This window comes from Prorops nasuta, unplaced genomic scaffold, assembly GCF_024137725.1.
Source record: "Prorops nasuta isolate Cenicafe-Biocafe unplaced genomic scaffold, Cenicafe_Pnas_1.2 PNAS00011, whole genome shotgun sequence".
Taxonomy (NCBI): domain Eukaryota; kingdom Metazoa; phylum Arthropoda; class Insecta; order Hymenoptera; family Bethylidae; genus Prorops; species Prorops nasuta.
In genome coordinates this window covers 1505220-1530884 of record NW_027116808.1, presented here as the reverse complement: position 1 = coordinate 1530884, position 25665 = coordinate 1505220, and the positions used below count along the sequence as shown (strand labels likewise).

Here is a 25665-nt window from a genome sequence, read left to right as displayed (position 1 = left end):
TAACCTTGAGGACCTTGGCATTTTCCTTAAGCATCATCTTTCCAAATAGTTTACTTATGTATATTATACATATATATATATATATATAAGTGTATATTTATTATTCAGAGGAAGTAACTTGGTTTTCCATGAACTTGGCGATGACACTGATAGTCTTTAGTTGAGGGGAGCTCGAGGGATCGAGCAACGTGGCACACTTGATGACGAGCTTCTCATACGGGCGAACGAAAGCGAATGGGGGACCGAATTCGACCGAGCTGCCCTCTCAAGGAGCAGTGCTGGATGATCCGGAATGGAGCCAAGGTTGATCCTCAGGTGCTTCCAGTGGCTTCCATGCGTGTCCCTAACGACTCTTGCGTGGAAACGCTCTCAAACTCTCAATTATTTCTCTCTCTCTCTCTCTCTCTCTCTCTCTCTCTTTTACTTTCATTGTGTCTATCCACAAAAAATTGCAAAATCTAACCTATTATACCGGCATCTGTATTATCTTCGCTTGGCGGGAACACGTGTGCAAACAGAGAGTCAAATTAAAGTAGGTCGGAAAACCAGACTATAAGATCCTTGTACCAATCGCGCATGAAGATTGTTGCGAATATTTGCTTAGAGTTTTCAAGATAAATACAGACAAATTTTAGAATTATTAGATGATGCGGAATGGAAAGATCACTTGAGATTTCCTTAGAGGAGACAAACATTTGAATCAAAGTGAAATTTAGGTTCGGGCGCTGTCGGTAATTGGCTCGTCCCTGGTCTGGGGTCTGGGGCGAAAGTGCCGGAGGTAGCGGCGTCTCCGTAGGTGGCACCACGGAAGGCAGCTTTACACGATGCGTAAATCCCCCCTCTACTCGGTAGTTAAATGCCTTCCCTGGCGCCCCGACTGCTCCGGGCCTTTCGCGGGGGATAGTGTTAGATCACGTGACCCTTTGGCGCCTACGGAGTGGGGATAAGTTTGGGGCCACGTGGTGGTCTGGCGCCGAAGTGGAGGGGGAACTCTACCACCACTGTTCCAACCACGGGATCAGTTCGTTTGAGCTCCGTGCACGAGTGCGACCACTACGACCGGCATTCTGACCTGGTAAGTCGCCAGAGTCGGATTGTGAGAGACCAGTGGAGAAGGATACGCACGTTCGCTCAGGAGACATTTAATTTTTCTCCAAATACATTACTCTTTTTTTCTACAGTTACGAAACTCTCACGGCGAAACGCCAAAATTTCCTTCAAGCCGCGAACCAAGGAGAGGAAAGCACATTAAACTACGCTTATTTATTAATTTAACGATAAAAGCCGTCGTGCACTTATTTATTGCTATTTGCCTAGTGTTTATTTTAAGACAAGACTCCCCGACTTGTTTGTACCGGTATTGTTACGAGATCGCGACAAAAGAACACGGTTAATCAAGAAAATCAGTACGAGAATTCAACTTCTGCTCTAAAGAAAAAATCAAAGAGAAACACGAGTGTTGTGCATGAAAGGTATAGCTTGCGACTTTTCACAAGCGAACGTGTCAGGATTTTTAATTGTTGATCAAACGGATTCCTCGTCGGGGTGAGTGATCAGATTCTCATTGTTACGAGAACATTTTCAACAATCGGTGCAGTGCAAAGTGTCGAGTCTTCTTGTGTTTGGAAGAAACAAGTGATAGGAAGGAGAAAAGGGGAAGGGTTACAGAAGAGAGAGGAGAGGAAAGGAGAGGCGAAATTCCACTCCAGCTTTGATTTTTCACTTTCGTTGCTGCCACGTGGTGGACGAGGGCCAACCAAGAGAGATTCTAGCTCGCGTAGTCGGAATTTAAAGACCGAAGGTCCGTCAGAAAGACTGCGAATCGCGTGCGTGAAATATTTCACGCTTGGAGGTTAGGGAAGTCCTAGATAGAGAAAAAGATACGAAGATCATGGATTTACTGTGTTGCGAGACGACCGAGACAGAATGCAGAGCTTATTTGGATTCAACATTACTGAGGGACGACCGGGTCTTGCAGAATCTTCTAAAGAGCGAAGAAAGATACGCACCGAGCAGCTCGTACTTCGAGTGTGTGCAGAGGGACATTTCGCCGCTCATGCGCAAGATCGTCGCCGAGTGGATGTTGGAGGTGAGCATCGATTTCCGGTCCACGTGTCGATTATTCCATTTTCCCATTTTAACAATCTCTTCATTTATTTGGTACACACATAATTCGCAATATCCATTTTATTACTTCAAGTTATTCCACAAAATTTCTTCTACTTCCTCCTCTTTCAGAGTTTTGTCAAAGCTACTGTACCTAACGAAATAGTTCTTCTTCTTGCTCCTCTTCCCCCCGTGGCCATTGTTGTACTAGAAATTTAACCTTCGCAACAATAAGAATATTGTTGAGTGAAGCAAAGCATTGGTTCAGCTTTATAAAAACCCTTTGTTGCTCCTTATTATGCATAATACACAAATATAATTGTAATTAACGTTGATTCGACCAATCTACGTTACCGTGCTGTTTTTTCGAGATAAAAACGCATGTAACTGTCATTTTCAGTACAATGTATCTTTTTGATAATTGGTCTGCTGCGTCACTGACATTCGCTCACTCTCTCTCTCTCTCTCTCTTTCTCTTTAGTAGAAACTAAATTCCTCGTGATAAGAAGTAAGCCTATCGATACGTTGCGCTATGATTAATAGCCGTGTCAAAATTTGCAATTCGATAATCAAGCCTTGAGATACTACGGGGCTAAGTTTTAAGCTCCGGCACGTGGCTCGAGATTCTTTTTAATTATCTCTGCCAGTTACGGCTGGTGGTAATTAAAAAGCAAGGCACGCAGGCGACACAGCCATTTTCTATCGATTTCTACACTCCTTTACCATCATTAGCTCTTTTTAGCAAAACCGCGAAGCAACAAGTTTTTGTATCTCATCAAACTTGATCATTGACAGGTGTCAATCGACTCTATGTACCGTCCAATGAACGCATTACTCGACATTACCGGCAACTCTGTCCAAACCTGACAAAGCAATTTCTCTACCTTACAAATTTTGCATTCCCAGAAAGAACCACTGAATCGCACAAATATTCACGGCGTAATTGTAAATTTGCAGAATTTCTAAGAACGACCTTCCAGCATGCCACTGCACGAGGGTTCGTATCTACTAATTCGAATTTTTAGGACGAAATAGACAGAGTTGCTAAATTCCCTTTCTCTCAACCAATCATATTGTTTAAATTTAAATCCAAGTATATCAATTGTTTATATTCAATTTTAAAGTTAATTCAATCTTTGCATACAACAATCTGTCAAAATTGCACACTTTTATATACCAAAACTGAATTTTTCGAAGATTCGAATACGCGAAATGGTCGTTTCATCTGAGACGGGCAGAAATTTGAAAGTAAACACAGATTTTGGGCTCAACTATGGTTATTTGAACAGATGGGTTTGATTCTCAAGCGTGTAACGATTTCTGGGGATAAAGTGGACGTAGGAAAGTGGTGGGGTATCAATTGTGGGTAGGGGAGTCAATTATTTCGTTAAGACGGTGGTACTAATTGGTCGTGCTAGACGTCGCCAAGTAATTACCGAGGGGGCGCAGCATTCGTTACGCTCGATAAACCTTCGTCTGCTCCTTTTCGAACCTTGAAACGATTCACGATCGTTTTTTAATCTCGACTCACCTGTAGTTGACTACCTTATCTCTTTCTCCTCAAGATAACACTGATTTTTAAATTTTAACCTTTCATTTCCAATCGTTCCTCTCGAAAATCATGGAAAATCCTCAACGATATTCCAAACAGGTTATCCTATAAGAAAATTTCTCATTGTACAGTCCCCTCCAAAATTTCCCCATCCAAATTAACGGAACCAACGAATAAACAAGAATAATCCTTTGTTATTAAATAACTTTATCCAGAAGTGTAAAGTTTCTTTATCACGCTCTTTCTTCCTATAGAGTCCAGAGGAACAAAAACACAACAACTTTCAATATTACCCACCATACACAAAAACAAAAAAAAACAACCTCACTGAAACTCAACGGTTGATCCATGTTATCGTTTTGAATGGTTTTTGCTTGTTATCGAATACCCTTTTTTTTCTTCCAAACCCATATTCTCTCTTCCAGTGTAATAACAGTGAGTTTAACACTGTAAATTAACGAATGAAAAATGTCGGAGAACTGTTATTTATTGCAAGATTCCAAGATTTTTGAAGTAAACGTGGATATTGTGGATGTTTAATTGTAGAAAATAAGAAAAAAGAATAGTCCTTGACTTTTACGTCAGGGTATATTTTTAACAGAATTTTGTTGCTTTAAAATATCACAGAAAAAATTCAGTACAGTCTTATGCATAAATTTCAATAGAAAAATTATGAAAAATATAAATTTTTAATCATTAAATTTTTTGCAGGTTTGCGAGGTGCAAAAGTGCCAAGAAGAGGTGTTCCCTTTGTCCATGAACTACATGGACAGGTTCCTGTCGATCTGCTCCATAAGAAAGTCCCAGCTACAACTCTTGGGTACAGCCTGCCTGCTTTTGGCTTCGAAACTCAGGGAACCACAGCCACTGTCAGCCCAAGTTCTCGTTTTCTACACAGACAACTCCATCACCCTCGATGATCTTTGGGTAGGTAGAGAAGGCTTGCAGAGCAGGAAGTGTGAAATTATCTGCAAGAAGCTTTTGGGAGACGTGTGTACTCGAGAAAGATACACCTGCGATAAAAATACCGATAGGAACTGCATTTCCAACCATGATTCGTCGTGTACGCACTGTCTACTATTAAGAAACTGTAACAAGCATTGTTCATCGTATAACGTAAGCTTATCGTTACAACTTTTGTCCAGACGTATCAGTGCAATTGTACACTCACTACTAATCATCTGTTTTGTTATCGCACCGTGCAAAATAAACCCACAGGGTCTTTGGAGAAAATCACTTTTTGATTTATCAAAAGGAACGTTCTGTTGGAGAATCAAGCATTAGTAGGCTTCTTTTTTGTTTTATTGACCAATACTGTACTATGAAAATTGTTGATACAATTCTTTTGTATATGTACTGTTTACTTGAAGAAACTGTGAGAAGCATTGTTCATCGTATAACGTAAGCTTATCGTTACAACTTTTGTCCAGACGTATCAGTGCAATTGTACACTCACTACTAATCATCTGTTTTGTTATCGCATCGTGCAAATTAAACCTACAGAGTCTTTCAAAGAAATCGCTTTGATTTATAAAAAGGATCATTCTACACGAGAATCAAATTTTAGTAGAGGATTCGCATGTGAAATACGTTGAGATAAAAGCTCTGAAAGCATCCATCAGATTTATTCAATTTTAAAAGAATATTTAAGAATCAGACGTTTGTAGAATTGGCAGGTGAAATACATGAAGATAAAAGCTGGATATCCATTAGAGCTTTTATTCAATTTCAGAAAATTGGAAGATATGCTTGGAAAATTCTTCTTTTTGGATTTTCTTACTAATATTGTTGTGATAAAATTGTTTTTTCAATTGTTTCATGATACGCAATTCCAAAAGTCTTCAAGGTTTCTTAGTCATGATTGGTACCACTTTTGTACCAGATTAACTTTAAATCTTATTCAATACTTACTCGACTGTACTTAGAAACATATTTTATCATGATCATTATTCTTGATTGTAAATTCAGTTTGATCAATTCTGTGTTATTTTGTCTAAATGGAAATGTTGTTTTTTAAATCAGTAGATTTACTGTTATTTCACGAATAATTGTGTCGATTTTCTATGGATTCAGGGAGCCGATTTTAATCTTGATAATGCGTTAGAGTTTCGTTTGACCGTTACGCTTATGGATAGCTTGAATTTCGCTTATAAAAGTTTGCTGGCATTAGCATACAGCAGATTCGTAGGGCACGATACATTTTAAGCAATAAAGGGATACGCTGGCGTTTATATATTTATTCCTGACTTTGTAGCATTCATTGACTTGGTATAACGACCGCGTATGATCCAGCTGACGATTCTGATACTAGCCTGTAAACACACGTGCTTACAGGTCAATAGTCATTAGCTCCTAAAAAACAATAATAAATTTCTTGTGTACCAAATTCTCCAGCACTTGTTGCGATTGTATTTCAATTTTATACGAAACAAAATAATTGTTGCATGGCGTAGCCATTAGAAAAATGTTTAATATTTCAAATCTTCATCCAAAAATCATTCTTTTTTCAAATGAATTCAACGAATTACTGTAATGAATGATTTTCAGTGAATATAGGTCTTGTAATTTTCCATTTCGGTCATTCGAATCTCGTATATTTAATTTTCGCGTTAACACTAGCAGAACTACGAGTTACTCGAGGCCAGGAAGCTCCAGTAAAATGGCAAATTAGTGTGAGAGGAGTTGAATTCTGCTCGAGTGTGGGTTAACCAAGAATTTATGAGCTTGCGACTCATGGGTGGAAATCCGCTGGGAACGATCGCTGGATCGTTGATCCGTACAGCGTTAATTATTACATTTTATAGATCAAATTTGTCTAGCTACGAGCTTCGCTATCCCCTTAAGGCTCTTGCAACGTCTTAAAAATTTTTGAAAATTAGTCAAACTAAAAAACCAAATTAAATATAGAATTTTCATTAAGAGGATCGTGGATACAGAGTACACGAATTTCAAAATCCTAATCTTCAGTGACGTGGTCCCACGTGGACTATTTCGGTTCTCGCCAGTCTTAAGCTAAAATAGGATGACCATGCTAACTAACCCCTCCCCCTCTCTATACTCCACAAACCTCTTAACACAGCGAGCATATCGAGTCAGTTTCCAACGTCGAGACCTCGAAACTCCTGTAAACGTCACGATTTAAATGGGCGATGGTCCATTCGTCGAACCCGATCAGCTTTAAACAGATAATACTCGATTCAACTCGATTTTACTCCGTGTTTGCAAAAGTGGCGAATCATCCCGATAGCAGCTCTCTTATCCTGACGCAAAAACGAAAAAAATTAATCGAATCCTCGCTGCTTTCTCGACCACCAATTATAAGCAGACTCCCGGGGCGTATTCGACGAGACGATGACAAGTTGGCGGATGGTGCAACTTTGAATTTTTTTGTTCAAACCAGAAGAACAAAACTCGGGTCTCGAGCAAACAAGCGATAGCCTGAGCAAGCCTAAATAGATAACGACTGATACGGCTACATTATTTATATCCAGCCAGTTTTAACTCGCTTCTTAATTCGTCGTACCTAAAACTCCCCCTTGGACCTCGGGCATTTAATTTCTTTGCTCATTTTCTTGCATTGGTTCTTCGTTCATTTTGAAACTTATTCTAAATTTTCTTTTGAATTTTTTTTTTTTTTTTTTTTGACGATGGAAATTAATCATTCGTATTCGAGGTGTTTACCTGTTGATACACCAGTTGTTTCCACCCTCAGAAATTGCTCATAAATTAGACGATTCGTTCTATTTATGAACGCATCTGAAAATCGATGAAAATTTAGCGAAATGTTAATTTTCTCGTTTCGGTTCACTTTTTTTTAATGGAGGGGGGGGGGGGGTGCAAATGCAAGTAATTGGCATTCGGAGTGACTATTAAAACGGGCTTTTTACGTGTTGCACCCCGTGCTCGTCGAGTCGTGTAAAAAACTGACTAATCATCGAGAAATAAACAGGAAACGATGGAGGTGCACCTGCAGCTGTGCAGCGAGAGCGTCAAGCTGCACACGCGTCTGTTGGCACGTGGAGAGCCGGTCATGCAGCGCGAAACTATATCAAACCTACTGCTGTCCAAACAATGACATTCCCTCACTACTGATCCAGAACGCCCTCGTTATCATTATTTAAAAATACACGCCCTCGATAGACCAAAAATCAAACTACACCTGTTAATCATTATACTTTAGTACAAAATTTCTTTTCCAAAACCAGAAAAATCACTCCAAAAAATTAATAACAAACCTAAACAAATAATTACCATGAAAAATAGAAATTTAGAATTTTATCGATGCAAGCTTTTGAAGAAAATTTTGAAATCTTCAAAATTACTCTAAAAAATAGTAATAAAATATTAGAAAATATTAAATTGAAAAAATGGGAATTTGGAATATTTGCTGAAGACGCAAGATGTAGAGGAATATGTAGATCTCTGATGGAATTGAGCGTTGACTGGATGTAAAGTTTCCAAGGGGAGTGAAAGGGTGGGGCAAGGAAATAGCGATGGAAGCAAGCAGGAGGCAAGCAGGTGAGGGCCAGGTGCTCCATCGTCGTGGACTCTTTCAGGGGTGCAGCCGTCCCGTGCCAGCTGCATCTCGACTCCGCTCGCTCGCCATGCACCCCTTCCTGCACCCCCCCCCCCCCTCCTTTTCCTTCTCCTTACACACTTCACCACTTCTCCAAAAAAACCATCGATACCTCCTCCACACATGTATCAAATATACACATTACGCAATATCTCCCACAAATATTATCTCACTCCTGTATACAAGAAACTTTCACAAATTTTTCTCAACGATTTATCCAAGAACAGAATTTTTTCTCAGCACTCTATTATTACAACGAACAAAACCACTGGTGGACTTTGAAAGGGACAATTTAACTCTCAATTTTTGTCGATTTTTTTACTGTATAACGAATAATGTTTGAGTATTTGTGTGGTTTTTGAAATTGCTGAGGAAAGTTCTGAAAGTTCTTGTTTCGTTGGTCGATTATTGTATTGAAGAAAATTGCATAGATGAGTTTATATATTCTTGCATTGCAATTTTTTCTATATGAACGGATTGGGAGGATTTAAACGATTTTCGAGAACACAAATTTTTTCAAAGAAATTTCTTAAAGTTTTTATTCCACAGATTGATTATTTCTGAAAATTTTAATGGATGGTTTTGCTGTTTCGCAATTTTTTTCTGCTTTTTATTATACTCAAAATAACGTACAATGAGTGGGGATCGGGCTGTTTTCGAGAATGGGTAATATTTTTTAAAGCTTTATTGTTCGGAACGATTCATTGTTTTTGCGCAATATGCGATTACGGGATTATTTTAAGTGGATGGATAGAGCACAGGTCCTTAGAAATCCTGCGCCATGTGCAAGCTGCCGGAAAGCAAGGTGGCGAGGTGGGGATTAAGCGGAACAGCTGCAACGAAACCTTTCCATGCTGCAGCCTGTTGCGCTTAACAAGATTTTTCAATCTTTCCACAACTGCTCGATCTATACGAAATTACAAGATAAATTCGAGTAAAAATTATTCGACGCTTGTAAAAAAAATCCTTGATTAATCAATAACTAATAATTTTATTTTTTTTAAATTTTATTCTGCAGTAATGACAATTTAAGAAATGGGGGGGGGGGGGTAGTGGGTCCACCTGCAGTTCTACGTGGTTGATCATCGTCCTGGCGATTTTATCGGATTATTATCTGCCCCAAAAGGGCAAAGTTAATGAGCGACTGGCGAGCTGTACTCCACGAATGCATCTCGCTATCTCTCGTCCGGCTCGAACACTCGAGGCGAATTGCAGAGACGCGAAAAAAATCTCCCTCGGGTCAGGAAAGGCCAAATGCCCCGTTGCCCTCCGTTACACCGCGTTAGCTGCCCACCTGCCCCCGCAATTAAAACTCGACACGCGAACCCAATTTTTTCTTGCGAAATTTCTGCCTGAATTAAATGAAATCTTTATTCATCCTTTGCGTAACACGGACCATTAAAGTACGAATATTCGAGAGAAATCATGAAAATGACGTTTTGCCCTTTTGGATGATTATAGCGAAGGGCACGTGGTCGGATTTCCAAGTGTTCCTATTGGTCGAGGTATCGTTTTCCACCTGTGACTCTCGTTTTCCTTTCTCGTGGACTGTGCGGGTTCCGGAAAGGTGTATCTACGGAAAGAGTATGTGTGTGTGTGAGAGAGGAAGAAGGCGGACGTGGTAAGACGGCTTAAAAGAGTTGAGAGAAAAGTTACAACGTGCCATCGACATGTGGCCAAGATGTCGTCGTAACCTGTCGAGAGAACACCTTGCCTGGCCCTTGGCCAATGAAATGCCTCAGAAGCGTCGTCCCAATATACCTATACCTTTCCTTAAGCTACCTCAACCTTAAGGTAGGCACCCGGCAGGTGCGCCTCTCATTCATCCTCCCATTCCTCCTCTTACACTTTCCGTAACTTCCACGAAACCTCGGAAAAACACTCGACAATGTTCCAAAATAATAATAATAATAATTGTTTACACAATAAAACACCCAATTATCATTTTTCGCCCTTTCCTCTATATATAAAATTTTTACTACCAAATCCTAGCGTTCTCCAGCAGCAGAAACATCCTCAAGAACGTTCTAAGAATGTCCAGATACTCTTAGGATATACTCAGGATGTTCCTGGGTTGCTGTTTGTTATTATGAAATTCTTTCATAAATTTATCATTGAATAAACGACTGCTCGTGTTTCTTGATACTGTCTCGCTAATGCGAGGTTTTGAGTAATGTTCTTGGGGAGGGGGGGGGGGGGGGGCACGTGAGAGAAAGTAAGAAATAGAATCATACACACAGTGCCCTTAATTCGACTCCGTTCTAAGGACTTTCAGCATTGTTGGCAACACGAATTTTAGCTGGTTTTTCCATTAGAGAAATATTAAGTCGACCGTGAGAGGGTATATGGCATTCGTTGGTCCGCTGGCTCGTTGCGGGATCGCTGGCCTGTGCCGAGGCCACTTATAACACGTTCGCCAAACGTGCTTTCTAACTTATTCCAACTGCCAAAATGCCTATTCCCTTCCCTCGTACTCCAACGTCACGCTTTCCTCCTAGCTAGCACTGTATCTTACAAGTACATGCTAAAATTTTCTATCCACTTTCTATGTACATCCTACATTCATTCACGAATCCCCCCCCCCTCTCTTCTTGTACGTTCGTAGAATCAATTTAAATTACAAAAAAATTCTCCAAGAAATATGAAAACAAATAATTCAAGGAATCGTGCGAGACATCGATACTGGAATTAAATGATTTCGGAGTGGAATTAATTGTTGTATTACGTAAACCAAACTGCTCTTCTTTTTATATAATAATACAAGCACTAAAAACTGGTGCACGTAATTTTTTCTCTCAACGCTCACAATTCTTTTGACGAACGCGACACGCTGTTTCTTCCCACGGTCGTCCGTCCTGCTAGGCACAGGAATTTTAAATATTAGCCAGGGTATCCCTATACGCCTGATAATAGAATAGGCTTTCTAACTTTCAAGCGAACCAGAATTCGCCCCTCCGTGTCCTCTCCGGATGTCACGTGACTACAACTTTATACCAGCGATCATTAATCAACGCGTTTTTTCTTTCTCCTTATAAACTCTGCATCGCGTGAAATTTCCACGAAGCTGCTCCCCTCGTTGATCTATATTGATCAATCACCGGGAAACGGATCGTAAACACTCGAAGAGAGGTTTTTTTTCTATTTACAGAATTTTCCTTCGAAAACAACATTGAAAGGCTCGTCCCCCTCTATTGTGTAGCATCCAAACAGACCTTTCGCGGAACAGCCTCGCGCTCGAAATTGTTTTTGACTCTCCAGTGTTTTGGCTCAGCTTGCTTTGGCTTTTTTCCTCGAAAGGCTTATAGCCAGAATCGAACTGAATGGATAAACGTGAGAAAAAGATGTTTTGCTTTTTTGCTTTCACCGTTCTGTTATAATTCTTTCAACTGCTTGGGAGCAGGAATATTTGCTCGACCCTGCGGAGAATTGGTTCGACAGCTTTCTAGCCTCCGAGTTAATAGACGAAGGCTGGCTTGCGTTTCTTCTGGACTGGCCTTGAAAGCGGATGTGACGTATCGATAGAGAGACCCGGCCAAATCCGGCTGGCCATGTGTAGGCCACGGTTCCTCTCTCTCTCTCTCTCTCTTACCCAAAGCTATATTCCATCAGCAGCTTTTTTATTGTTGCTCCCCTACAAGCTTAGCGCAATTTCGCAAGGTCCAAGACTCTCGAATGACGTCACTCTCCAAAACGATTTTTTTTAAATCACATTTTCCACCTACGAAGCAACTCTTAACGGAAATTTGTAGTCGAGCCGGTGTTTTTTCAATGCAAAATTTCAACTTCTCTCTCCACTTTATTATCTTAATTCCACGAGTACGAAGTTTCGAATTTTATTTATGTACGCACACGCGTATTGTGCGTATGTATTATAATGGTTCCCTCTGCTCGCTCCGTCGGCCCAATTCAATTGCTCGGCATCTCCGAATGTGGGACGAACGACTCGGAATTGGCATTTGTTATCGGAGTTAATGGTCGTAGGAAGAGACTGGCAATTATTTATTCAAAATAGGCAGAGATTCCTTTTGATCCTACCGCGGGGCCGATCATTGAGAATGCTTCTTAAGCTGGAAGCTCCGGGCAAGCTTATCCGTGCTCGGGCTTTCGTCTACGTGCAAAACAGACCTGAATGCGTGCCGGTAAGAGGGGCAGGTGTCCTGCTCGGCCGATTCCTGGAAGGAACTCCTAAGAGGCTACGGGAGAGCCGTTCTTCTCCTCGTCCGAACCGTTTTCTAAACTAGCAGACCTACCCAGCCCTGTACCAATCCTGTATCCTGCTTTCCTAACCCCCCCCCCCTCGCCACTCTCTCTCTCTCTCTCTCTCTCTCTCTCTCTCTCTCTCTCTCTCTCTCTCTCTCTCTCTCTCTCTCTCTCTCTCTCTCTCTCTCTCTCATTATCGATTTCTTACGAATAAATAATTAAGGAGTTTTTTTTTAAATAATTTTCTCTGTAAATTCTTGCAATTTTTGAGGAAAATCTATTTTTTAATAAAAATTAAATATCAAGGTTATTGAACTCTCTTGCTAATTATCAATTTTTTAAATAATTAATGTTTTTATAGAATTCTCTCTTTCCTCGATAATTCAAGCTCTATTTATCAAAATTCCTGCGAGTGTCGAGAAAAAATATTGATTTTTTAATGCAAAAGAGACGAAGGAATGTTAAAGAGCTGTTTCAGAGAATTAGCATAATTTTTGTTAACCGTTCTAACGCACAGGATGATATAGAACGCGGTGCTTTTTAGGGATGAGGTTGAAAGGTGGATCTAGAAATGAAGATCAGGTAGCGTTGGGGGGGTTCATGTGCGAATGTAACCGGAGCAGATGTCTGGCAAAAGCGGTTCGTCCAAGTGGGGCTATTCTCGAGGAAGGAAGATGCCAATAAAGAAAGAAAGGAGCAAAGTTAAAGAATAGTGCGTAACTTTGCTGGTGCTCGGAAGGGTAAAACGCTTCTCTCTCAACTCGGGGTATCAACCCTAAATCAAAGGGTGGCTTTTAACCCCCTCCTTTCTTCACCTTAAAAAACTTCACCTTATTTGCAACCTTAAATTTACTTTGCAAAGCTAACAAACCTGTTCTTTTTAAATAGACGTGATTTGGTAAACTTGAAAATGGAATTGATTGGAATTCATAAATGCTAATAAATAAATTCTGAAAAAAAAATTCTTCACTTAGAAATTTGGAAGATAAAAATGTAAGAGAAAAGCAAATTTAAAGAATATCATAAATTTTCCAATACAAACAATATTTAAAACATTTTTAAACTCAAAATAACCCTAAATCAAAGTGTACATATTGCCCTAGAAAAACTATACGTCACTGAAAATCAACAAATTATTTTGCAGAGGAGATTTGCTGAAAAAAAATATTTTTCTACATAAAAATTTGTAATTAGCCTGAATCAACAATAATAATCGCACCCAGTTTTCTTACGAGCATACTCGACTGTGCAGCTTGAGACAGGGGTGAGTTTTGCACTTACGCCATTGGGAGGAAGGAATGTTTGGGCGTTGAATCTGGTTTTTGTTGCCAGTTATGCCAAGAGCGAGATGGAGATGGTCGAGGGCTTTGTATTTTATTTTTGGCCAGAATGGTAAACACCTTGCTCAGAGGCGCCGCCATTTCTGCTCTCCAAAAAGATTTCCCTTCTCTCTCGCTCGTTCTATTTTATCCTTATCCTATCCTCCCCATCTTCCACATCTCTTCAAACAGCTCTCAGCCTTCTCCTTTTTTCTCTCCTTTCCATTTTTTACCCAGACTTTTAATGGGATTGCTCGTTATCCTCGCTGACCCATTTCCTTCCATTCAGAGGACTCGTTTAATTTTTTCCTTTTAAACCTCCTTTTACTTCTCCATTTATTACCCTCCAACACTTATACTTGCAATTCGTCCATTTCTTCAAATTTGCTAATTACCATTCCTCCCAGTTTCTTATCTTTCAATATTTCTTTATTAGAATCTTTCTTGCTCGAATAAAAATCGCCAGATTCACCTTTGGCAATTTTCGAATTCCTCGGATCATAGTTGGGTCTCGTCTTGGTCCTTGGGAATTGGATTGAGGTTTTTTCCCGGGCTCTATCGATTTCTCATTGCGAGCCAGATAAATCGGCGGGCTTCTCGGAAGCAGCCAGGTAGAGCCACAGCCTCGGCATACGCGGGATCCACGTTCTCGAGTGGCAGCAGCAGCAACAGGGCCATTGTCCTGTTTCTACGCCAGCTCGCCGCGCGTCCCAACTTCTTCTTCTTCTTCTTCTTTTGCACGAAAGAGGCGGCCGCCAAAACGACTAGAGACAATAGACGTCGAACCGTACGCTGCTTTCCCAGTTTTACTTTTTTATACCCGCAGATCCTCATCTTCCAGTGCCAAAAAACCCCATTCTCACGAACAGCCTGACTCGATCCCCCTGTAATATTCTAATCCTCGAATTCCATTCGTGGAACCTTCGATGAAAATTCGTTTCTCGTTTATAATTAAACTTGGTCGCTCGGTATTTTATTCGAGGTTCGATTTTGCAGTACGAGAATTAATTTTATAGAATTTTCCATTTTAATCTCTTTTGATGTAATTTATTTTTTGTTTTGTGGACCAAGTGTGGTGAGAGAATGGGAGAGGTAATAAAAATTTTCTGATTGTAGTCGAGTAATTTTTTGTATTGAATTAATCGAACTAAAAGCATTTCTCTTTTTAAATTTTATATTTCGTTCAATGAGGGAACTGAAATTTTTCAACTCTCCCACATCCACCACAATTCTTATCTTTTTTCTGTATTATTGCAACGGACCATTTCCGGCTCGACGCTGACCACCTGTTGCACTGATTCCACCCACTACCACCATCTGCGCTTGCAACGAAAACTCTATATTTCGGATAATATTATAATTACAGTCTAATTACCACTCGTGACCACTATCCAGCGCTCTTATTCTTATCGCCGAATACCCCCTGATTCAGCCAAAACTCAAATTTAAAACCATCTGTCGCCAACTTTTATCCGCTCGATCGTTTTTCTCACAATATTCCACTCTTTATCTCCAAAACGATTCGTAATTTTTGGAGTTTTGCTAGAAATTTAATTTTTATTATCGTTGATCATAATTTTATTGATATTTGCATAGAAAATCGAGGAAAATGTCGTGATTCACAATTGTGAAGCACTTTGTACATATGTGTATTTATACGTAAATAATATTATTTACCAAAATCAATTTTTCTGAATTTTAAAATCAAATTTTTCATACACAAGCACAATTAAAAAATTGTCATTTTAGTGTCAGTGTGTTTGCTGCTCTACTCCTGTTTACAAGCGAATTATTTCGTGCCGGTATTTGCACAAGGGTGCTGTGGAACAACAATCGTCGATGCACGCTACGAGTCGAGACACGCAGCAGCAAGTTCGGATTTTCGACACGCTATCACCTTGGCGAAACAATGCGAGAGGCAGGAAAACGTCCGGCCGTATTTTCCGCACGACACAATCCTCCTTTTCTTCGCCTCCCAAATAAAATCCCACGAAGGGTCCGCTTTTTCAAACCTTTGTACATTTCCTCTCGCACAACTGCCAATTTATTCCTCTCGCAAGTTTTCAAATTCTTCTTCGCAAAAACTTGCAGGCTTTTCCCCAAATCTCGCACATTGCCTCGAATCTCGCAAATTTTCCTTTCAAATTTCCCAGAGATTAACAAAAATTAGCCAAGAACTTTGAACCCAGTCTTGGTGTTCAAAGGGGAAGACAGTCGTTTGTACGTTTCACGTTAAAAAAAAAGGAAGAACCAAGAGAGAAAAAGCTGGACCATCCGGCAACGGGGAATAACAAACAAGTCGAATTGCAGTTTCCGACTGCAGTTTATGACAATGAGGCGAGATGAATGGGAGGCTTAATTGTGTCAGGCGAGCCAGCCACGTTCGTTCGTTGGCTGAGCCAGGTGGTCCGTGAAATTTCTCTCCGCTACGCGCCGTTTCGGATCGAGTTCGGGGATTTCCTGTGGATCTCGATCACCCTCCCCCCCCCCCCCCCCCCCCATCAACAACACTCGCCATCGGGCCCTCCTCGAGCGAGAGGTGTCCGTGCGTGTCGCCGTGGTACAATTTAGCCGAGTGGCACATGGCAGGTGTTGCCTACGCCTATTCGCGCGAACGCGATTCACGCTCCTCGACCGAGCGAAGAGAAAAAGGCGAAAAAGCGCGCACGCGAGTCGTTGGACGCTTGCGGTGCGAGCGAAAACTCGCAGAAACTTGGCGCGGTGTTTTTAACCGAGGCGTCCTTGCGTAACGTATCGCCAGGTGGAAAGGGGAAATTTCGGAGGGACAGCTGGGAGCTGCCAGCAGCTTTCCTCGAAATTCGTGGAACTGATAAGGGAGAGAGGCAGGGGGATCGTTTTGTAGATTGGTGGAAATTGCAGATTTTTGTTGTTGTAACAAAGGAGGAAGATGCAGAGCGATAATTGGGAAATTCGATGATTTTGATTCTGGATTTTTTGTGTTAATTAGAAGGTTTTTTTTTGTGGTTATAATAGTTTGGAAGAGGTGAAAGGGAGATTAGTGGGAGTCGAGTTTGGTTGGGTTAATTGTTGTGAAAATTTAGCGATAATTTATAAGAGCGAAGCAGAAATATTAAATGATTCGATTGTTTGTTTACTTTTTGGCGTGAAATTAGAGAATTTTTTCATTGTTAAGAGAGCATAGTTTTTTTATTAGAAATATGAGGAAAGTAGCAAGTTTGTATAAATTTGTAAGGGTGAAAAAGGGAGGGGGGAAGTTTAAAAGATACAATCGTGCGATTGGATCATTGGCCTCGTGCTCGAAATCGAGTAGTTTACGCGCGTACGCGACGTACCGTGCAGCGTGGTCATCGCGGTGGTAATAAAGACTCGCGAAGGGGAGCGAAAGACGTGGGGGGGGGGGGGGGGGGGGGGGGGAGCGAGACGAGACTCGAGAGAAAGAAGAAACGAGACGGAAGTGTCTGCAACGCGCGATGCACCGAGCGTGACGTGTCCGCACGCTCACCAACACTTTTCCCTTCATTCACCAACACACGCCTCTCCTTATCAAACTCTCGAAATCTATCTCGAGTAAAATCTTAGTCCTCGGGAAAATTCTATCCAAAAATGAAGTGGAAAATTTGTACATTGATTTATAAAATAATTTTTTTTATGTGGTAATTCTTAACTAATTATTAGAGCGATTAATTAAAATTTACTTTGATCGAGACAAAGGTTTGTTTCGGCAGAGGAAGAATGATCGATGGGAATAATTAAAGGGCGAGGTGGGTGAGAGGGAATTTTAGCACTCGGGTTATTTATTTATTTTTTTTTTTTGCGTTCTCCGTTTCGTATCTTCTGAAACGTGGAATAAGTTGGCGTGGCACAAGGGGCAGGGCGAATCCTTCACGGGGCTCCTCGCTTCAGTGGCCCCCTCGCCCGTTCGGCTTCCTTGCGTGCACGTAAACTCTCCACTTGAAAACTCACCGAATCCGCCACAAAGACGCTCGTCATGTGCTGCCAAACTTTTCTTTCTCTCTCTCTCCATCTCTTCATTTTTTCAAGACGAAGCTGAAAATTGTTGGAAAATTATTTGCTAAATTCGAGGAAAATCTCAGGAAAATTCGTCCCTTTAATATTTTCCAGGAAAATCTTGATATTAGAATGGAAAATTGGTTGATTTTCCAGGAAAATGCTAGTATTAGAATAGGGAAAATTCGTTGGTCGATATGGAAGAAAATTTAGGTATTGTAAGAAAGGAATTTTTCATGATTTATTCTCAAGGAAAATCGAGGTATTGGAATAGAAAAGCAGATAGCATCTGCTTCGGTTAATAAGAACGAAGGACGCCACGCGTATTATTATTACAGTGGCTACTGGTATCTTTGCTATCACCGCTTAAAATTTCACGCTCGACAAAGATCGAGACTGCACGAAGTAATCGACCTGCCAACTCTTCACGCACACGCGTGAAAAACGACTGACCAAATTTCCGAAACCACTAAATCTCTCGTGTAATTTATTCTAGTTGAGAATTTAATGTACAAAACCAAAAAAAATTATTTGTAAAGTAGAAAATTCAATTACGAATGGTGGAAAATTGGAAAATTAATTGGAAAATGAAAATAAGTATGCGTGTGCGTCACGAGTATGTTAAAATGTGTTAAACATTCGATCCAAGGACGAGAGAACGTTTAAAGAGCACGTTTTGTTTCGAATTGTTGCAGAGGTGGGAGCAGCTGGTCGTTTCGAAATTGAAATGGGAACTTTCGGCCGTGACACCAGGAGACTTCGTCCTACACATCCTGAGTCGTCTCCCGATTGATCCTAGGACTTGGGACTCGCTTATGGTCAGAAGACACGCCCAAACCTTCATAGCCTTAAGTGCCAGAGGTAAGAAAATAAAATTCTCAATTTTCCTCAGTTTTCCCAATCCAATAACATTTTCCAAAAAAGAATTTTCTTGCAATAAAATTTCACACAAATCCATGAATAAATAAAACTATTCTCGTTCCAACTCGAGTTTCCTGTCTTTCCAAAGAGAATTTCACAATCGTGCATATTTCTCGAGAAGTTATCAATTTTTCATGTAGCCTTCGACCATTCACAATTTTCCATTCATTTTCTTGGATTTTCATTCATTTTCAAACTGATTAACGAATATTTTCTTGAATAACTTTTCATCTCATCAAACTTCACGTGTTTGCAACGATTAATGAATGACACTATGCAGGTTGACGCTGGAGCTTCCTGTAATTTCAAAGAAAACTCGATAATCATGCATATTCGTTGCGAAATGATTGATTTTTAATGTAGCCTTCGATACGCGATTCAATGAGCCAGCTCATTGATGGCTAACCGTGCCATCGAGTATAAACAATGTGGGATCATCGTTAACACGATGAAATAATCGACCTGTGAATTAAACGCTTCACCAGTTTAATATTCCACAAACTTCTACGAGAACTTCGATTCTAAACCGAAGCTTCGGATTACTTCGAATTAAAGACCTAAAAAATTCCGGAAAATTGATTTTCCGGTCATTGGAAATTTTCCAGGATTTTCACGAAGGAACGCGTGAACCGATTTGGAATAAATTTTCAGTACGAGGAAATACGTTTTAGGGCAGTTAAGGATCGAATCACGTCAGGCGAGAACAACGAGTCGACTTGCGAGGAATTTGTCGTGGAATTTTAGCTCGCCAATTGCGTTTGGCACAAACCCACACTGGTACGAGTGTTCTCCACACTGACGAAACACGTGTTTGTGTGTGTGTGTGTGTGTGTGTGTGTGTGTGTGTGTGTGTGTGTGTGTATGTGTGTGTATGTGTTTCGTGACCTCGTGTTTAGATTTCCCTTTAAATCCAAGCAAATAGATTGGGCTTTAAACTCGAAGATAACGTCCTTAACGTCCTGGATTGTTTTCTTCTCTCCAAAGGAAACGAATTATTATTATTATTGTTATTGTTATAAGGTCATTATCCTTATTACCGTTTCGTGGTGACACGTGCCCTCTCGATAGATCTGTGTTAATAAACTTTGCTTTCGAGACTCTGGGACACTGCGTACAATAACTCTCTATTTCTGTCACTCTTGTTCTTGATAGAAGAACTATCTCTCTCTCTCTCTCTCTCTCTCTCTCTCTCTCTCTCTCTCTCTAAATTTAAATAACATCCTTCATTTCAAGCACTTTGAAGCAATTAATTTCTAACTGTAAATATTCCTAGCTGTTTTAAAATTTCATAAATTATTCCCAACAATATACTTGGGATCTTTGATAATTTTCAATGAGTTAAAGAGTTTGTAGATTTAATATATATATTATATATATATAGGTAATCGTTGATAGTTTTAGCATAGTTTGCAAGAAATACGAGTATAATTATTTGCTGCAGAAAGATATAGAATCAACGGTTTCCATTAGGGAACAAGAATCCTTTGGTGAAACAAGAACAACCTCGGAAGCCACTAACTTATGTAACGTCGTACGACTGTTGACCAACTTTATCAGTAACCCAGTCACACGACTATTTGCCAATTTTATCTATTAGATGAAACTAGAGAGAGAGAGAGAGAGAGACGAAAGAAAAAATTTCTTACATCTTTGCGTACCTCGGTAACCTATAGGTCGATCTAAGAAAGAATTTTGTATTGCAAAATAATTGTTTTAAATGATTAATCACCCTCGACTATAACAAAATTAGACTATATCCTAGTTAACGATTTTTAGAAATACAATTGAAGAAAAATAACGAAACTTTCTAATTACCCACGTTCACAAAGGATTTAATTATGTTTTTATGGCAGGTCTGGAACTGGACGATCAATTTTTTTCCAGCCAGTCATTTAATTACCGGTTCTAGCAATACCAAGCTTGACCTTGGCTTCGCAGAAAGCACTGTTATATCCATGACAAATGGACTTTTGAGAAACCAGAGGAGTATCTCGATTCTTTCCACAGAGAGAATTTCCATTTTCACGTTTGTACAGCGTTTTCTGTCAAATCCTCAAGAGAAACAAGGAAGCTTTATCACGCTCTTATCAAAGTTGCTTATTAAATGGGAAGAACCAAAGTTTATATATTCAAGGTTAATTTTATTGAATCTAGAAAAAAGCACCTAATGTTTTATTCACTATAATCAACACACTTTAAACGTACGGAATTTCCTTAATTAAATACACCGTATTTTTCCTAATTAAGAACAAACTACGATTGAGCGATCGGGACAAAGAATCGCAAAGGAGGATTCCAGATCGATCGGGTTGCACTGGATTCAGGAATTCAGTCCGCTAGGCAGTAAATAAGTGGAAATGGCGAGAACGATTCAAAGCACAGCCTGGATCTCCGTATTTTTATTTCTTCGTGCATCGTAACGACTGATCGCCGTTTAGATTCGCGAGAAGGACCCCGAAAAGGTAACAGAGCAACGCAGGGGCACCCCACAGGCCGCTCTTTTTTCAAAAGATCCTCCCTGATTTTCGTGCGTGCACCAATCGCTGCGAGTGTGTCGCGCTCGTGTCTTTGTGTTTACACGTTAACCGTCCGCTTACTAGGAACATGCAAAGTGGAGCGTCGAACAATACACCGACTGATAGGATCGGTGCACGATCGCCGAAATACCTGACTCTACCCCCACCCCCAAAGAACAACAACACCACACACAACTTCCCTTAGCTCTTTCAGTCCCATTCAAATACGCGAGTCTCCAGCGAGTTCTTCAACATCAAGCAACGCATTCCTGGCGCACCCTACGATTCGTCTCTGACCGAACAAAATCCCTCCGGTATAAATTATCGTCCAGACACCAAACTGCAATTGTTCGACGACTGGAAACACGAGTCGTTACTGTATTCTTCTCGGGATTAATTTTTTCTTATCTTTGTTACGTCGAGGGTGCAAAGGAAGGGTTGTTTTCAAAATTTTGCTTGGTTGATTTTACTGGGTTTTTTTTTTGTGTTTTATCGTGTTGTTTTTATCAATTTTGTTGTTTCAATGGGAATATTTTAGTGTTTTATCTGTGCAATTTTCTGTTTTTTGCTGTGTTACGTTTTCTGTGGAGAAAACTCGAGATGGACGAAGAAGACCTTGTCGTATCTCCGAGTGAGCCACTGTAACCTGAGTCCGTTTCGCCTTTGTACTCTTGACCGTAGAATTACAATAAATTATGCAGTTGCATATATTAAATAAGCACTCTGTGATCATTGCTCGCTTAAGAGACAAAGAGAGAAACGAAATTATTTTGCCACCTTGCCCCTGAATAACCACGTGGAATTAATTCTTTAAAAATCCTTCCCCCCCCCCCCTTCTTTTTAAATCTTACTTTTACTCTCTTCAACACTACTCTTTCCCAATAAATCTCAGTTTCTTTTTTTTCGAAACATTCAGTCTGATTATATGGAGATAGGTGGATTAAAATTGTTGAGAACCAATTTGGTGCTATAACGTATCTCTGGTAAAAAGCAGAGAGAGAGAGAGAGAGAGAGAGAGAGAGAGAGAGAGAGAGAGAGAGAGGACCAAGTTGCGGTGAAATCGAAAATGGACTGACCATAATTGTTTCTGACGAACCAAACTAGACAATGTTTCTTGAAACAACATCTCTTCTCCTCTTTCAGTTGATTTTCCAAAAAGAACCCCCCTGCGAATTCCTCCCCTAAACCCTCCCACGAACTTTGAACCAGACCAGACTCAAAATTCTATGCAAACAATCCAGTTACATTCATTTTGTTGCTGAAATTCAAATTCAATAAATCATCAATATTTCAGTGTAAAAAATGAAAAAACCAAAATTATTGCAAAATAAAAAATAATCAAAAATTTGAAAAATCATTAATACTATTATTCATCGTATTGGACACGGTGGAAAGAAAAGAAAGGAAGAAAAATTGGCTAATAACGCGATGATTGGCAAAAGATTGAAAAGAGAAAGTGGCGGAGAAATTTGTATAGAGAAGTTCGCCAAATGGTTTTGGGCGAATGACCGTTTCGTCATCATTAGCTGGGCGCGTGAAAAGGGAAACTTTGAGAGATCCCGAGATAAGAAGGGTTGAATGAGTTTCCACTCGAAGTTTTTAATGCTTTTGCCAACTGGTACGTTTTTCGGTCTGACAAAAGCGTTAGAAAGTAGGTGGGCGGTTTTCGAGGTGGCCTGCGAGGTACCGTTAGGTGGCCGGACAAATTTTACCAAGGGTTCGACTCTGCTGGACGCTGGAACACAGCTGCTCTCTCGGGAAAATCGCTGCTGCTTTGCCAAAATCTTTCCTTGTTTTTTTTGTCCACCAGTGAAGATTTCCGAGGGCCTGGGAACCCGTCCGACACGTTTATTGCACTTGGGGGTGGGAAACAAATTTACCATCCTTGAAAAAAATGTTGGACAGTTAAAAAAAATCTGGTTTACTGGTGGAGGGTACAGGGAAGCAAAAAAAAAGTAGTTGAAAAAGTGGCCATTGATGAAAATTAAATAAACATTGTAAAAATATTATTTAAGGAAAAATAGTTACAGGCCAATTTCTGCCACTCGAATACCTTTTGCAAATTTACACGAAACTCCAAGAGAACGACCCAATAGTTACAACCACTAAATTACAAAATTAAAACTATAAATTTACAACGACAGTCTTGGGTTAGAAAGCTGTCCACGAGTCTCGTTGTAATTTGACAAAAAAAATGTTGGTTCGGTAGAAATATGAATCAGCGTAGCAAAAATAGACAAAATTTCGAAACTGGAAAGGTATTTCAAGCGGAATTGGCGGCACGAGTTGAAAGAAGGAATAAACTGAAATATAAAATCTAGCATTAATATATATATATATATATATATATATAAAACGAGTAAGATTTTTCATCAGTTAAGAATTCAGCAGGAAAATTTCAAAAGGGTCAAAAGTATACCTCGGGCTTTATTACCGAATAAAAATGGAATCTGATGGTGGGTTTGCTGGTGGCTGATAGCAAAAGAGAACGTGGCTTACGCGCATCGTAAATCTCCGCCTCGACCTTCGTCCAATTTCGGGATCTACCTGACTCCATCTCTCTCTCTCTCTCTCTTGCTCGTTTTTTCTCTCTCCTGCAGTCCTTTTTCTCCCACTGCGAATATATCGGTAAGGTGCGAAAGTGTGAAATCGAGATTCGCTTTGTTCATCCTCGCGGTCTCTTTGTTTCCTACTCCGAAACTCGACCTTCTATCAACTACATCCATATATATATATATATATATACATATATTTATCTTCAAATTTATTCAGTTAAGAAGCTAAAAAAATGTGATTTCTATATTCGCCATTTTTAATGACCCGAGAGATTAACGAGAATATTTTTTATCTTGCAGAATACAAATTCTCCATGTACACGCCGAGTATGATAGCGGCGGCGAGCGTCGCGGCGGCTCTTCATGGTCTCGACTGGACAGGAAAAAGTGGATATGGATTGGCTGGTCTACTCGACGAACTCACCCGCATCACCGCAATCGAGCAGGTTCGCCACTCTTATCGTCATTCGATCCTTTTTTGTTTGCAATTTGTGAATTTTGTAGGAATTATTATTATTATTATGAATTTGCATTTGGGAAGAAGGCTTTATGAACCACGTCATGAACATATTTTTTATACCCAATTGCTAACGATCGTGAGCGAATTATCATTGTTATGATATTTCTCACCCAAAACACAAGCAGCTTTGCAGTGAATCAAGAGCTTTTCCTGTCGCTAAAAAAATCGACAGGCACAAATTCTCCGCGTTGGCTCTATTAAGAATCTTAATCTGAAATGACGTCAGACTTGTTTGCTGGTAGTCGAGCAAATGCGATTGAATTAAGGATGGGAGTGACTGGCGTCTAAAACACAGTCCAATTTCGATCTGGAACCGTTACGTTTTATAAGAGCGACGAGCGATAATAAAAAATCATCGAGATACGGTCATTTGGCAACGTGGCCTAGGACATTTTAGCGAGATTGAGTTTTCAAGGCAAACCTGATGGTATCTGGGAATCTAACATATTGTCTGCCGAGTCTTCATTTTTTTCTAGCTGCTCTTTAAATTAAAGTATATGATACAAACCGAGCTTCCACAACTCGACATGATTCTGAGAAACTATCGATGGTGCGCAGAGATTTTCTGGAGATTTCGACGATAATCGTTGGAATTCTTAGTTGATTTAATTTATATATACGTATGCGTTTGATGAGAAGGAAAGGGAACGAGTTGGAAGAAGAAGAGGAAGAAGAAGAGGAAAAAAGAAAGTAGGCCTCGGTGGTTCCCCTAACGTGAAGAAGAGAACGCCATTCGCAACTCGAGGCAAGACGCAACGCAAAAAGCGTCACGGGAAGTGCGGAGTACAACAGGTGCAGGGCACATGTGTGTGCAAAGAAACGTGGACTCGAAACTGCCTGTTGCTGTACCGAAAGACTTTAAAACGCTCTTTTCGATCACTCACGGTTGTCCTCCTCGTCAATGACAATTTTTTATTGCAATTATTAATAATAATTGTGTCAAGAATTAAACTAGCTTAATTTATAATTGTTCGCCAATATCAAATTTTTCAATTCCAATTATTAATGATTGTACCAACCCTGAAGAGTTAATTAACGAGATAATTCTTTATTTGCAGGATTACTTGCACGGTTGTCTCGAGCAGATCGAGGAAATGGTAGCAGAGGCGCATGGAAATTGCGAGGGAAACGTCGGAAGTCACCAGCTAGCCGGAGTGATCGGAGCTGCGACGCAGAGGCCTCTGGGGGACCAGAACACCAGTCAGGACAAACTGATGGAGCACGAGAAGGCGGGCACACCAACGGACGTGAGGGACGTGCATTTTTAGATGGCGCAGTCGGGACTTCTGGCCTCGCGAATCCTCCATCAAAAATAGGCCAAGCAAACGACCATCAAACTGCCAACGTCGAACTTCCGGTTAACGTCGAGGGTAACGAGAAGACCAAACGACTAGAAGAAACTTTCTCACA

The 25665-nt window shown here is 40.3% G+C and overlaps 1 protein-coding gene across 1 annotated transcript; it reads left to right on the top strand.

Annotated features, from left to right (window-relative positions):
• The first annotated feature begins 996 nt into the window (after positions 1 to 996).
• On the top strand, positions 997 to 25665 carry CycD (cyclin D). Its single transcript, XM_066733850.1, has 5 exons — positions 997 to 2089; positions 4370 to 4585; positions 18439 to 18604; positions 24036 to 24181; positions 25314 to 25665. Exons 1-5 carry the CDS (start codon positions 1892 to 1894, stop codon positions 25521 to 25523), a joined length of 936 nt encoding a protein of 311 aa, XP_066589947.1. The 5' UTR covers positions 997 to 1891; the 3' UTR covers positions 25524 to 25665.